Raw genomic sequence first — 16063 nt, 5'->3', positions numbered from 1 at the left:
ATGGAACAGAATGGAATAGAAAGGAAAATACCAGGTCCATCTATCATAAAAGTAAGAATTGTTCTGTGAGACTTTAAGTCATAAAGCTATTTATTTGAGTGTTCATATGAGATGTATTTTTTACACCTATGCATTGCAGTAAAAAAAAAAAACAGCAAGTTTGAAAGTCACCGGTTTAGGGTCCCTTCATTTACTTTCCTCAGGTAGTTGAACGTCTACTGTTCTCCTGATCCTTAGGCAAAGAACTGGTATCCAGCGCCCTTTTTGAATTAATGACGCATCTACTATAGGAGGAATGAGACTGAATTTTTATCAGGCTAAAAATAATTGTTCTAGAATAGGAAAGGTCCCTCTGTACATCAGTTCTTTTGAACTCAAAGCTATATAAAAATTTGTTCTTAAACCTCACCAAAGCTTTTCTACAGTGAGCATGAATTTATCCTATAGTCAGAAAACAGTAATCATCATTAAATTCCAAAGATTAGAAGGCTGGTGAATAGAAGAAATCAGGTTAAAGTTCATAGTATTGTGTTACTCTATCCCTCTTCATTTCTAGAACTCTCTATAAAGAAATAAAATCTTTTTTAAATTTTATATTGTTACTGTATTTTTATTAATTTTACTGAAGTATAGTGATGTACAATGTTAATTTCTGCTGTACAACAAAGTGATTCAGTTATATATATTCCTTTTCATATTCTTTTCTGTTATGGTTTATCACAGGATATTGAATATAGTTCCCTGTGCTCTACAGTAGAACCTTGTTGTTTGTCCATCTTATATATACTAGTTGGCATCTACTAATCCCAAAATCCCAATCCTTTCCCCCACACTCCCCCCTCCTCCTTGGCAACCACAAGTCTGTTCTCTTATGTCTGTGAGTCTATTTCTATTTTGTAGATGTGTTCATTTGTGTCATATTTTAGGTTCCACATATAAGTGATATCATATGGTATTTGTCTTTCTCTTTCTGATTTACTTCGCTTAGTGTGATAATCTCTAGGTCCATCCATGTTGTTGCAGATGGCATTATTTCATTCTTTTTATGGCTGAGTAGTATTCCATTATATATATATATATATATATATATATATATATATCACATCTTCTTTATAAATAGTGCTGCTATGAACATAGGGGTGCATGTATCTTTTCGAATTATAGTTTTGTCTCGGTATGTGCCCAGGAGTGGGATTGTTGGATCATATGGCAATTCTATTTTTAGTTTTCTGAGGAACCTCCATACTGTTCTCCATAGTGGCTGCACCAATTTACATTCCTGCCAACAGTGCAAGAGAGTTCCCTTTTCTCCACACCCTCTCCAGCATTTATTATTTGTAGGTTTTTTAAATGATAGCCATTCTGAGCAACATTAGATGGTACCTCGTTGTAGTTTTGATTTGCATAAGAAATTAATTCTTTTTAAGAAAGTAAAGAAACTTTTGGTGAAATAAATCATTTCCCTTTTAATGACTTAGTGATTTATCTTATAAATCCAGATTATTTACAGGTATATTACATATAAACATTTTATATATAGACATTATATATAAACATATAAAAATATGTAAACATATATATAAATATATATCTCAGATATGCTTAAGTGGATTACGCTTCAAAACTAAATAGATGTAGATAGATCATAGAATTAGATCCCAAGGACTTTGATTTAGATCAGCCTTGCAATTCTTAAATTTTCAAAAAAGGGAAGTTATTAAATACTCTTATGCCAAAAAAAGCTCTATGTAAATGTGTTAAATGGTCTGCCCTTAAGATACGTTATCTGAATGTAGGTAAAAAAAAGAAACACTTTTCACTGAGTGATGTCTGAAAGTCATCCAAATAGATGTGTATCTTTCTATTCCGTGCTGTAACTTTATCATGCTCATCTTAGGGTTTGCTGTAATAAGAAAGTGAACCAGAATAAGGGTAATATGGTTTTTACAGATTTGTAAGAATTAAATATACTTTCAGAAATCAGTTGCGTATAATTTTCTTAGAAGAATTAGGCTTATTGTCTACATGACTTTAGTTCTTTATAGTAGAATTCCTTAAAACGGCATTTTATTAAAACTATTCAATACTCATTTGCAAGTAGGAAGTAAATCTCCCCCATGGATGGACACTTGAGCCCATGTTGGTTTTGGCATCAAAGAGTTACACCAGGTGCTTGTATTCTTCATGAGAATTCAGAAGCATTTCTGGGAGGGCATGAGCGCTTGACGGTGCTGCTGTGGTCAGCAGCTCCCTCTCCCACGTGACTGCATTTCAGCGTCACTCAGGGGCTGCCTTTGCTCTACACAAACCCCTTGCAGCTGTGCGCAGTGCCTTTGTGTCACCCAGGCAGGGTTTCATGAAATGGATCTGATGCTCTTGTGCCTGTGTTGTTCATTCCTGCATACTAGAGCTGTGCCCAGGAAGGTGAAGGGCCAGCAGGTTGGCCCTCACTCCCCAGCTGTCCCTTTCACCTAATGTCACTCAGGATATAAATAAAGTGATTCATTCACTGTCTTTCTTACCAAACCAGAATGCTGCCAGAGTGTACTACCAGAGCCACTCAGATCCATTGGAAAGGCCTTAGGGACAAATCTAAGGCACAATTTAAAAAGTCTTTGCATTTAAGTAATTTTAAAAATGAATTTAATTTTATTTCTCCTAATCATTTCAGACCTCGGAAGGAGAAAAATAACTCCAGTTTTATGTTCACGTTGTTTGAGGTCTGGGCCTTTTTTATTAGAATGGAAGTCATGATGAATTTCTGTCTTTTCTAGACTAGAAAAGCCATGATCAGATGACCTCATGGGAAACTTGCCTCCCTTTCCTCCAGACAGCTGATGGGTGGTAGAGCACTGGTCTGGGGTGTGGATTGCGGATCACACGGGGCCTTCTGCTGTTTGCAGAAGCATAGTTTGTATTGTTAGTTGGAAGTCTTTTACTTCCCATCAGGAACGCTGCTGTGCTTCTGCTCATTTCCACAGCAGTCAATGGAATATTTACCAAGCAGTCCCCCTGTAAATATTTACATGGCAAAATGCTATGAGCTTGGGCCTTGTAAAGGTTTGTAAGACACGGTCTCTGCCCTGAAAAGAGGGGAGCAGGGGAAATGAGGGACACGTGCAAGACAAAGTCCCCTTCCCCCCACCCCACCCCCAAAAGTTTAAGAAACAATGTTTTAGGTAATTTAGGAAAGTCTGTCCACCATTCTGCTCGGGGAACGTATACCTTAAAGTGAGCATGGAGTGTGAACCTGCTGTGCCTTCTCCACTCCTAGGTGCCTCTCATGGTGTATTTCACCTTGGCAGAATGTCAATCCATGTTTAAAAATATTTTTATTCACTGTGTAACACAAGGCAGTTACTTTACTCTGGTGCTAGGCTGGGAGAAAAATTGGGTTTGTTGGACTCTGGTAGTTGCCAAACCAGTATAATGTATTTTACAGGTGCTTTAAGGTTGTCAAAAGTAATTCTGATTTTATGTTTATGTTGCTTATTGACTTTAGAACTAACCTAATAAGATGTAACTGTTTATTTGGTAAATGCCAAGTGAGTGTGTAAATAGGCAGTATGATGTATAGACATTTGACGAAAAAACAAGAAAAGTTCCACACTAGGACATCAAAGCAAAAAAGAAGATGGGATAACTTCAATGGCTGTTTTTTTAAAGTCCTACAAAAAAGAGCTGGCTTCTGATCATGGCCACAGAGGCAGTGAGGGGGGAAATGCAATAACATTATTATTCCATATATCCTTCCTGCCCTAATTACCCCAGCACTGGATCACCAGGCAGGAGCAGGGATTAAAGCAGCTCTAGACTAGAATTATGGCAGATGTAAGGGACAACTGGCAAATCTCAAGGTGAGAGTCTAACTGGAGACCTTTCACATAAAGATGGGACCCCAAAGGGCTGTATTCTCCATGTGAAGGTTAACCAGAAATAAACCTCCCCTCCCACCTGTGCTCCACCCGCTTAGGCACTGAAAGAAATTGCCCGTCTTGAACCTTGGTGGTGAGTGAGATGGAGTAGAGGACTCTCCCTTTTCCATTTATAACCACAAACTGGCTCTCATGTAAGCTTGGGCATGAATCGTATTCCCTAGGTGCTCCAAAAAACTTCAAACCGAGAATCTTGTTTAAGGTGGTCCTAAGCTAGTGGTGGCCCCAGGCATCCAGTAGCATTAAATGCATAGTTTTTCTGGAGAGATCCTCCTTCAACTCAAATCTCAAATAATTCCCACAGGTAACATTCTGAGAACTGTGGTATCACAGTTTAAAATTACAAAACAGAAAAGGAAACACAGCGCCATAAGCAAAAGTCAGCAAAAATAACAGATAACAATATCAGACCTGCAAAGACTAAGATATTGAAATCACCAGACATACAATGTAAAACAAAAAATTCTCATATGTTTAGAGAAATTAAAGGAGGGAATAAAAGTATGAGTAAAACCAAGAGGTTAAACTTATGACCAAGCAGATTTGAAAAAGAACTAAGTAGCACTTTCAGAATTGAAAAAATATAGTAAAGTTTAAAATTCAACGCATAGGGCTTAGCTGCAGATTAGATCCAGCTGATGGGAGATTTAATGAGCTGAAGATGTATTTAAAGCAATTATCTGGAATGTAGCACAGAAAGAAAAAGTGGTGGAAAACCCAAGTGAGAAGCCCTAATAGACATCTAACTGGAGTTCTGGAAGAAAAATGGGGCAGGGACAATATTTGAAGAGCTCACAGCTAGAAATTTTCCAAAGCTAATGAAAGATACACAAATTGCAGTGAATCACAAGAAATCCACACCTAGACACACCATACTAAAACTTTAGAATACCAAAGACAAAGAAAAGATGTTAAAAGCAGCTAGAGAGAAAAGAAGCCTTACCAAAGGAATGCCAATTTGGTTGAGAGCATACTGCTCAACAGCAAGAGTGGAACCCAAAACGCAGTTTAATCTTGCCATTGATGACAAGAAACAATTACCGCACCAGAAATGTACTTAAAGCAAAAATACCTTTCAAGGATAAAGATGAAATAAAGACACTTTTCAACGTATAAAGCCCCAAAGAATTTGTCCCTAGCAAACCTCCACAAAAGGAAAGAATCTAAAGAATGTATTTCAAATAGAGAAAGATGATACCAGAAAAAGGTCTGAGATGCAAGGAGGAATTATAAGCAAAGAATGTGTAAAAATATGGGCAAATGTAAACATAATAACCAATGAAGTGATAATTATGTTCTTGTGTGGTTAAAAGAGAGAGAGGGAATGAAAATATCCAACATCAATATCATACAAATCAAGAGAGAGGGTATGATCAGAGTTAAAGTAGTCTAACCTGACATTGTACAATAAAAAGGTGAAGATATTGATTAACTTCAGCTTTACATAGTTTATACAAATGCAAAAATGAATAGAGTAACTACTAAAAGATTCGAAATGTGAAACTTCCAAAATAGTCAAGAGGAAATGAAATGAGAAAAATAATAAATCCATGAGGATGAAAAGAAAACACAGAAAAGGTAGAACAAATAGAAAACACACTTAAGATTGTAGAAATAAATAAAAATAATAGTAATTACAATAATTTGAGTGGACTAAATGTTCCAGTGAAAGTCAAAGACTGAGTCATTGGACAGATATTTACTGAGCATCTACTATGTGCTACACACTACTGTCAGCACTAGGCACACAGCACAGAGCAGTGAACAAAACAACCAAAAATCCCTAATGGGAGAGATAGACAACAAACCAAATATAACACAAATAGTACATTAGGTAGTGGTGAGTGTTCTTAGAGAAAAAGAAAAGCCATGAAAGGAGATAGAGAATAGGAGAGGCACTATTCTAAACAGAGTAGTCAAGAAGAGTGTCACTTGAGTGAAGCCCTGAAGGAGGTGAGGGAATGAGCTGGTGGTCATGAAGAGAAGGGAATTCCAGACAGAGGGAACAGCATGAGCACATGCCTTGAAGGAGATCATGGCTGCTGTGTTTGGGAAAGACAAGCACACCAGTGGGGCTGCAGTGTGGGGAGCAAAGAAGAGAGTGGGCACAGATGGGCCTTAAGAGATGACGAGGGGCCAGACTATGAAGGACCCCACGAACCAAAGCTGGTTAAAAGAGACACATCTCAAATATAAGTATATAAAAAGGATGAAAGGAAAAGGCTGGAAAACGATATACCAGGGGAATGTAGCTATAGTCATCAGACAAATAGATTTTTTTAATATAATATTTTTTGAACATCTTTATTGGAGTATAATTGCTTTACAATGGTGTGTTAGTTTCTGCTTTATAACAAAGTGAATCAGCTATACACATACATATATCCACATATCTCCTCCCTCTTGCATCTCCATCCCACCCTCCCTATCCCACCCCTCTAGGTGGTCACAGAGCACCAAGCTGATCTCCCTGTGCTATGCGGCTGCTTCCCACGAGCTATCTGTTTTACATTTGGTAGTGTATATATGTCCATGCCACTCTCACACTTCATCCCAGCTTACCCTTCCCTCTCCCTGTGTCCTCAAGTCCATTCTCTACATCTGCATCTTTATTCCTGTCCTGCCCCTAGGTTTTTCAGAACCATCCAAAAAAAAAAAACAAACAACCCAATCCAAAAGTGGGCAGAAGACCTAAATAGACATTTCTCCAAAGAAGATATACAGATAGCCAACAAACACATGAAAGGGTGCTCAACTAATCACTAATCATCAGAGAAATGCAAATCAAAACTACGATGAGGTATCACCTCACACCAGTCAGAATGGCCATCATCAAAAACTAAACAAATCGATTTTAAGGCAAAAAGCATGTCAAGAAATAAAGAGGGGGCTTCCCTGGTGGCGTAGTGGTTGAGAGTCCGCCTGCCGATGCAGGGGACATGGGTTCGTGCCCCGGTCCGGGAAGATCCCACATGCCGTGCAGCGGCTGGTCCCGTGAGCCATGACCGCTGAGCCTGTGCGTCCGGAGCCTGTGCTCCGCAACAGGAGAGGCCACAACAGTGAGAGGCCCGAGTGCTGCAAAAAAAAAAAAAGAAAGAAAGAAAGAGGATCACTACATTATGGCTAAAAGTTCTAAAGATTCACCAGGAAAGTATTTAACTTTTTCTTGTTGAATTATTTTAACTAGTATATTTACTGACTTTTCAAATTAAATACAATGCATACTTATGAAAAATATATTGGGCAAAAATGAACAGAACTGCAAAGAGAGATAGACAGATCCATCTTCATAATGGAATGTTTTAATGTAACTCAGTAATTGGTAGATCAAGCAGTCTTAAAATCTTGAAAACATTTTAGGAAATTTGAACCACACAGTTAACAGGCTTGATATAATAGATATGTATAGAACATCACACTAAGTAAGTGCGTAATACACATTCTTTGCAAGTGTCTGTGGAGTATTTGTGGAAACTATGTAGTAGGCCTTAAATCACATTTCAAAGACCATATTCCCTGATCACAGTGCCATAACAAAAAGGTAACTGGAAAATCCTCATGTGTTTAGAAATTAAGAAAGAGTTAACTCATCAGAAAAATCACAATTAGAAAATACTATTTATCAAAACCTGAGGGATATTAAAAAGTAATATTAAAGGAAAATTTATACAGTACTAGGGAAAGAGGAGAGGCTGAAAGTTAATGTGCTAAGTATCTGACTTAAGAAGTTAAAAAAAAGAACAACAACATAAATTCAAAGATAATAAAGATAAAAGAGGAAATTAATAAAATAGAAAATGAACTCACGGTTGTGAGGAACAAATAGCGACATTATTATACATCCTTCAGAGATTAAACAGATGGTAGGAAGATACTATGGATAACCTTACTTTGATACATTTTTTAAACTTTGGTGAGATGGATACAATTTTAGTATTTAGCTTATAAAAATTTACTCAAGAAGAAATATAAAGCCCAAATATTCTTTTAATTATTAGGAAATTGAATCAAGAACAGGTCTTACCGCAAATTCAACACTAGGCTTTTATGGTTTTACTGGCCGTCCAAGGATCAGATATACCAATCTTCCACAAATTGTTCCAGAGTAGCAGAAAAGAGGGAACACTTCCTAACTCTTATTATCATCTTAATATCAAACCCTAACAAAGACAGTTCCCCACCCCCCCAAAGTTCTAAAATTATAAGATCTTAATTGTGAGTATAAATGTGAAAAAGTCTGAATAGAACATTAGCAAACTGAGTCCAGCAATTTTAAAAAAGACATCATGATCAAGTTAGGTCCATCCCAGAGATTCAAGATTGTGTAATATTTAAAAATCGACTAATGTAATTGTCTGCAGTAACAGATTAAAGGGGGAAAAATCATATGCTCCTCTCAATGGATACAGAATGAGCATTTGATAAATTCAATACCCTCATGACTTTAAAAAAATTCCTACCTAAGTAAGAATAGAAGGGAGCCTAATGATAGAGTATCTCTACAAAAAAGCAGCAGTAACTATCATGCTATTGGTTGGGAAACCTTGAAAATATTCCCTTTAAGATGCAGAGCAAGACGAGGGAACCCATCACTTCTATCGAGTGTTGTACTGAAAGTCCTAGTCAGTAAAGTAGAACAAGGAAAATAAATGACCTAAGAATCATAAAGGAAGAAGCAAATCTGCCATTATTCTTACATAACGTATTTGTCTGATTGGAAACCCAAAACGAATGTTCAAGTAAATTATCAGCTCTGTAGCTGATTCACTTTGTTATAAAGCAGAAACTAACACACCATTGTAAAGCAATTATACTCCAATAAAGATGTTAAAAAAATTATTAGCTCTATAGGAGTTTTCCAAAATCAATTACATTTATGTACATCAGCAACAAATAGGTAGAGCGTGTGATTATACAAAAGATACCCTTTGTATCAAAGTTATAATCATCAAAGCATATAATGTACCTAGGGAAAAATCTAACAAAAGATATGTAAGACCTAGTATTTAAAAAATTACAAAACCCTATGGAGAGTCACTTAAAAAAAAATTAATGGAGAGAGAAACATGTACATAGATTAAAAGTCAGTCTGGTAAGATGTCGGTTCAGTATATGCAAATCAGTCAATGTGATACACCATATTAACAAATTAAGGAATAAAACCATATGATCATCTCAATAGATGCAGAAAAAGCTTTTGACAAAATTCAACACCCATTTATGATAAAAACTCTCCAGAAAATGGGCATAGAGGGAACCTACCTCAGTATAATAAAGGCCATATATGACAAAACCACAGCAAATATCATTCTCAATGGTGAGAAACTGAAAGCATTCACACTAAGAACAGGAAGAGGACAAGGATGTCCACTCTCATCACTCTTCTTCAATAGTTTTGGAAGCCCTAGCCACGGCAGTCAGAAAAGAAAAATAAATAAAAGGAATACAAATTGGAAAAGAAGAAGTCAAACTGTCACTGTTTGTAGATGGCATGATACTATACATAGAAAATCCTAAAGATGCCACCAGAAAACTACTAGAACTAATCAATGAATTTGGTAAGGTTGCAGGATACAAAATTGATGCACAGGGCTTCCTTGGTGGCACAGTGGTTAAGAATCCACCTGCCAATGCAGGGGACACAGGTTCGAGCCCTGGTCTGGGAAGATCCCACATGCTGCGGAGCAACTAAGCCCATGTACCACAACTACTAAGCCTGCACTCTAGAGCTACGAGCCACAACTACTGAGCCCGTGTGCCACAACTACTGAAGCCCATGTGCCTAGAGCCTGTGCTCCACAACAGGAGAAGCCACCACAATGAGAAGCCCATGCACCGCAATGAAGAATAGCCCCCACTCGCTACAACTAGAGAAAGCCTGCATGCAGCAACAAAGACCCAACACAGCCAAAAATAAAATAAATAAATTTTTAAAAAATTGATGCACAGAAATCTTTTGCATTCCTATACACTAACAACAAAATATCAGAAAGAGAAATTAAGGAAATAACCCCACTTACCACTGCAACAAAAAGAATAAAATACCTAGGAATAAACCTCCCTAAGGAGGCAAAAGACTGGTACTCAGAAAACTATAAAACACTGATGAAAGAAATCAAAGATGACATAAACAGATGGAGAAATATACCATGTTCTTGGATTGGAAGAATCAATATTGTGAAAATGACTATACTACCCAAAGCAATCTACAGATTCAGTGCAATCCCTATCAAACTACCAATGGCATTCTTCACAGATTTAGAACAAAAAATTTTACAATTTGTGTGGAAACACAAAAGACCCTGAATAGCGAAAGCAATCTTGAGAAAGAAAAACAGACCAGGAGGAATCAGGCTCCCCAACTTCAAACTATACTACAAAGGTACAGTAATCAAGACAGTGTGGTACTGGCACAAAAACAGACATATACATCAATGGAACAGGATAGAAAGCCCAGAGATAAACCCACGTACCTATGGTCACCTAATTTATGACAAATGAGGCAAGAATATACAATGGAGAAAAGACAGCCTCTTCAATAAGTGCTGCTGGGAAAACTGGGTAGCTACATGTAAAAGAATGAAATTAGAACACTCCCTAACACCATACACAAACATAAACTCAAAATGGATTAAAGACCTAAATGTAAGACCGGACAGTATAAAACTCTTAAAGGAAAACATAGGAAAAACACTCTGACATAAACCACAGCAAGATCTTTTTTGACCCACCTCCTAGAGTAATGAAAATAAAAACAAAAATAAACGAATGGGACTTAATGAAACTTAAAAGCTTTTGCACAGCAAAGGAAACCATAAACAAGACAGCCCTCAGAATGGGAGAAAATATTTGCAAACGAAGCAACTGACAAAGGAGTAATCTCCAAACTATACAAACAGCTAATGCATCTCAATATCAGAAAAACAAACAACCCAATTAAAAAATGGGAAGAAGACCTAAATAGACATTTCACCAAAGAAGACATACAGATGGCCAAGAGGCACATGAAAAGATGCTCAACATGACTAATTATTGGAGAAATGCAAATCAAAACTGCAATGAGGTTATCACCTCACACCAGTCAGAATAGTAGTCATCAAAAAATCTACAAACAATAAATGCTGGAGAGGGTGTGAAGAAAAGGGAACCCTCTTGCACTGTTGGTGGGAACGTAAATTGATACAGCCACTATGGAGAACAGTATGGAGGTTCCTTAAAAAACTAAAAGTAGAACTACCATATGACCCAGCAATCCCACTACTGGGCATATACCCTGAGAAAACCATAATTCAAAAGGACGCATGGACCCCAATGTTCATTGCAGCACTGTTTACAATAGCCAGGACATGGAAACAACCTAAATGTCCAGCGACAGATGAATGGCTAAGGAAGATGTGGTACATATATAAAATGGAATATTAGCCATAAAAAGGAACGAAATTTGGTCACTTGTAGAGACGTGGATGGACCTAGAGTCTGTCATACAGAGTGAAGTAAGCCGGAAAGAGGAAAACAAATATCGTATATTAACACATACATGTGGAACCTAGAAAAATGGTACAGATAAATCTATTTGCAGGGCAGGAATAGAGACGTACATGTAGAGAACGGACATGTGGACCTGGGGCAGACGGGGAGGGTGGGGGAAGAATTGGGAGATTAGGATTGACATATATACACTACCATGCGTTAAATAGCTAGTGGGAACATGCTATAAAGCACAGGAAGCTCAGCTTGGTGCTCTGTGACCACCTAGATGGGTGGGATGGGGGGGGGTGGGGGTGGGAGGGCGGTCTAAGAGGGAGGGGATATGTGTATACATATAGCTGATTCACTTCATTGTACAGCAGAAACTAACACAACATTGTAAAGCAATTATATTCCAATTTTAAAAAATTATAAAACCCTATGGAGAGTCACTTAAAAAAAATTAATGGAGAGAGAAACATGTTCATAGATTAAAAGTCAGTTTGGTAAGATGTCAGTTCACCCCAAAATTTATCTATAGATTGGCCAGGATATTAGTTGTTCTTTTTTTTTTTTTTAACTTAAGTTGGTTCTGAAATTTACATGAAAGAGAAAAGGGTCAAGCCTAACCCTTAAACTCTTAAATAATGGGAATGAGAGATAGGGAGCCATGTGTGACTCGTCTTACTAGATACCAAAAATTATTATCAAGATTATTATCAAGGGAGACTTCCTTGTGTGGGAAAAAAATGAAAGTAGATCTGTTCTTCATACCCTACACAATTTTAGTTTGAATTAAAAGCTTAAATACAAAAGGCAAAAGTGTCAGTATTTTTGTAAGACGTTATAGGACAATACATTATGACCATAATGTAAGGGAAAGATTTCTTAAATTAGACCCAGAAAGTGCAGACTAGAAAGGTGAAAACTGATCAATTTGACTTTGTTCAAATTAGGAACTTCTGTTCTAAGACACCATAAAGATGTTGTGGGGTTTTTGTTTTGTTTTCCTTTTATCCTTAAGTTCTTCTCTATTAGAAATACATGCTAAAGTATTTATGAGTGAAATGATGTGTTATCTTGGGTTTTCTTTGAAGTATTCCAGGAGAAAAAACATGGGGAGAGAGATGGAACAAAAATGGTAGGACGTTGATAACTATCAAAGCTAGAGGATGAGAACAGGAAGGTGTCATACTATTCTAGTTTGTGTGTATGTTTGAAATTTTTTATTTTAAAAAGTTTTTTAAAGAAACCATCCATTTTTATGGTGACTGCCCTGGATTTTCTGGAAGTTTTAACATTTAAAACAAAATCGTTTTCTGAAAAGGTCACTTGTTAAGTGTATATCTAAATGCAATCTAATTTTTATCTCTGAACAGGACTTCTCTTATAAATTAATAAATCATGAAACAACCTCTTTAAAAAAAAAAAGATACCCTAAAGAGATTGAAGAAACAAGTCACAAACTTGGTGAGGGTGTTTGCCACACACCCTCAAAAAATTAGTATCCAGGTATTAAGCAAAGAACTTTAAAAATCAATAAATAGTTTCTTAGCTATGACATCAAAAGCATAAGCAACAAAAGAAAAAATAGACAAACTGGACATCATCAAAATTTTTAAATTTTGTGCTTCAGAGGACACCGTCGAAATGACAACCCACAGAATGGGAGAAAATATTTGCAAATTATGTATGTAATAAGGGACTTGTATCTAGAATATGTAGAGAAGTCTTAAAACTCAATGATTAAAAAGACAACTCAATTTTTTAAAAGGGCAACGGATCTCAACAAGGCATTTCTGCACAGAAGATATACAGTGTCAATTAGCATATGAAAACATTCTCATTGGCATTAGCTACTAGGGAAATGCAAATCAAAAGCATAGCAGAATACCACTTCATACCCACCAGGATGGCAGTATTCAAAAAAAGACAATAACAAGTGTTGAGGATGTGGAGAAATTGGAAGCTTCATACTCTGCTTGTGGAAATGCAAAATGGTGCAAATGCTTTGGGAAACAGTTTGGCAGGTCCCCAAACCATTAAACATAGAGTTACCATTATAACCCAGCAATATGTATATAACCCAACAGAAATGAAGACATATGTCCAAACAAAAACTTGCACTTGAATGTTTTCAGCAGCATTATTAATAATATCCAAGGTGTAGAAACAGCCCAAATACCCATCAACTTATGAGTGAATAAATAAATATAGTATATATACACAATAGAGTATTATTCAGCCATTAAAAGGAATAGCATGCTGATGCATGCTACAATGTGGGTGACCCTTGAAAACATGGTAAGTGAAAGAAGCCAGACACAAAGGACCACATATTCTATGATTCCACTTAATATGCAATGTCCAGAATAGGCAAATCTATAGAGACAGAAAGCAGATGAATGGTTGCCTAGGTCTGGGGGGATGAGATGTATGGGGGTGATGGCTGAGAGGTGGGTTTCCATTTCCTTTCGATGAATATGTTCTAGACTTGATAGTGGTGATGGATGCACCCTGAATATACTAAAAGTCACTGAATTTTACACATTGAATGGGTAAATTGAATGGTATGGAATTATATCTCAACCGAGCTGTTCAAAAACATCAAGAAGCAACAACTCAATAGGAAAATAAGCAAAAGGCATATCTAGGCATTTTGCAGAAGACAAAACGTGTGTGTAATACTAGGTACTTGAGAAGATGCTCAGCCTCATTCCTAATCAGTCAGATGCTAATTAAAACCACAGTAGGATACCATCATATCCTCACTTGATTTGCAAAAATTTTAAATTCAGGCAATACCGCTTCTCCACATGTAGAGGAGGTTGAGGTTGGAGGGGAAGCTCATCCACTGGCAGAGGGGGTATGAATTGGTACAATTGCTTTGGAAAATAAGCTGGCATTATTTTTAGAGGGTTGAAGATGCAAGTATTTATGACCCAACAATTCCACTCCTAAGTATCTATCTAAAGAAATTCTTCCAGTTGTGTACTGAGATCACATACAAGAATAGCCACATAATAAAATAGCACTATAAAATTCAAAACCACAGAAAACTAAAATAAAATGTGTAGGGATATAAGTATATGTAGTAAATAGACCTGTTTTTTAAAAGCAAACAAGGGGAAGATAAACCCAAAATTCAAGATAGTGGAAATGAGAAAGAATTGGGAGGGTCTCACAGGGGATTTAGGGTAATAGTAATGTTCCTTTTCTTAAACTAGATGGAGAAATGTAGATGTGTATTTTGGGGGTGGAGGCAGGGGGTACAAGGCAGACTGTTATCTGATAACCCAGCACGGAGGGAAGATTTAGACAAACTCTAGAGCGTGCATAGAGCAATTTTTCCATGTGGTTCAATATTGAATGCTAATAATGCTGATTCTGAGTTTCTAGAAGAGGCTAACTTACTTAGCATCTTTTATTTAAGAAGCAGAAGGGATAAAATGTTCTTATGGGGGGCCGGGAGAAACTAAGAAAACGACACAACAAAGAAGCAGCAGCAGGATGGGAGTGTTTTAGAACCGTTTCCAACAAAAGTAGTTAAAATTAATAGTTTTTTACTTCAAAGTGATCTTCATTTATTTGGGCCACAGCTACCTTATTCTTCAGTAATGCTAACTAATCCAAACATTCCTGTAAATTAGTAAAACCCTACGTGCTCATTTCAGACACTCAGTGGTTGGTTGACTTCCTCTTTTTCAGATCACGCTCACACTAAAAGATGAAGCACAGACACGCGGAGGAGGAACCTGTCCACTACTCCACTACTCCTGGGTGCGTGACTCCAGTGAAGCATCCACCAGTGCTGCAAGGGGTCCAGAGTATTGTTTTTTTTGCTGTTTCAGTCCCCAGTGCCTACCAGCAGAAGTGGCAGTAGATTGTTGCCTATCAGCCAATCCAGACTTTTCCTGAGACGACAGGAAAACATGTCAGCTCGGTTTCACTGGAACTTGGCAGTGGGGACATTCAGCGGAAGCGATGTATACCCCATCAGAGCACACGTGTATCTTTTACCCCTTTCACCCCCTCTCCCACCTGCTTAGGTCTTCTCTGTCCCTCTCCTGCTACCACACAGAGATGATATAAAAGAGGCTCTTTGGCTATTTGCATTTTGCTTCCTCTTCTTTTCCAGATTGCAGTATTAAGCTTTACCTCCTAAAAGCCTAAAATCCCAACAACATTATGTACCAAAGTTGTTCTTCCCTTGCAAGAGGGTTTGGGGGAAAGGGGGAGTTTATATCACAAGTTTCCCGGAGAGTGAAAAAAAGTCCGTGTGCTGCTGACCACATGAGCCATGGTAAAGGCACCCTTTGGAATTACTGATTTCTAAAATTAATAAAGTAAGTCTATTTTTATTTTCTTTTTTTTCCATTTACTAAGTTCCAAACAATCAGTATTTACAAACGAGACTGAAATAGGCCCAACTTCTCATTTTATTTCATTGCTGGGCAATTTTTTAAACTTCAGGTAAGAAATGTGAGCTATAAAGAGATATTTTATTCTTATATTTGGTTTCAACAGATGGTGGGCCCAGGCTCTTCCCCAGGGGCAGCTCCAGCACCTGGGAGGCTGGGGCATGCAAATGTCTCCATTTTCAGACCGCAGCAGACGGGTCCTCCAGTGGCACGTGAATCTGTATCCAGTTGCACGGTGTT

General features: G+C 37.4%; 1 protein-coding gene across 13 annotated transcripts in view; it reads left to right on the top strand.

Moving 5' to 3' along the window:
* The window catches only part of TTLL5 (tubulin tyrosine ligase like 5), a 305050-nt gene extending 289533 nt beyond the window's left edge, over nucleotides 1-15517 (top strand). For all 13 annotated transcript variants that reach the window (XM_019920700.3, XM_073800210.1, XM_019920740.3 and 10 more), the window contains one exon: nucleotides 15111-15517. Coding sequence is in view for 2 of the 13 variants with exons in the window: in XM_019920755.3 (XP_019776314.2) it covers nucleotides 15111-15133 (23 nt within the window). In the remaining 11 variants the exon portion in view is untranslated. The remainder of the gene's footprint in view (nucleotides 1-15110) is intronic.
* Nucleotides 15518-16063: the final 546 nt, after the last annotated feature.

Source organism: Tursiops truncatus, chromosome 2 (assembly GCF_011762595.2).
Source record: "Tursiops truncatus isolate mTurTru1 chromosome 2, mTurTru1.mat.Y, whole genome shotgun sequence".
NCBI classification, from domain to species: Eukaryota; Metazoa; Chordata; class Mammalia; order Artiodactyla; family Delphinidae; genus Tursiops; species Tursiops truncatus.
The sequence above is the reverse complement of the archived record's forward strand: the minus strand, read 5'-3'. Positions and strand labels throughout refer to the sequence as shown.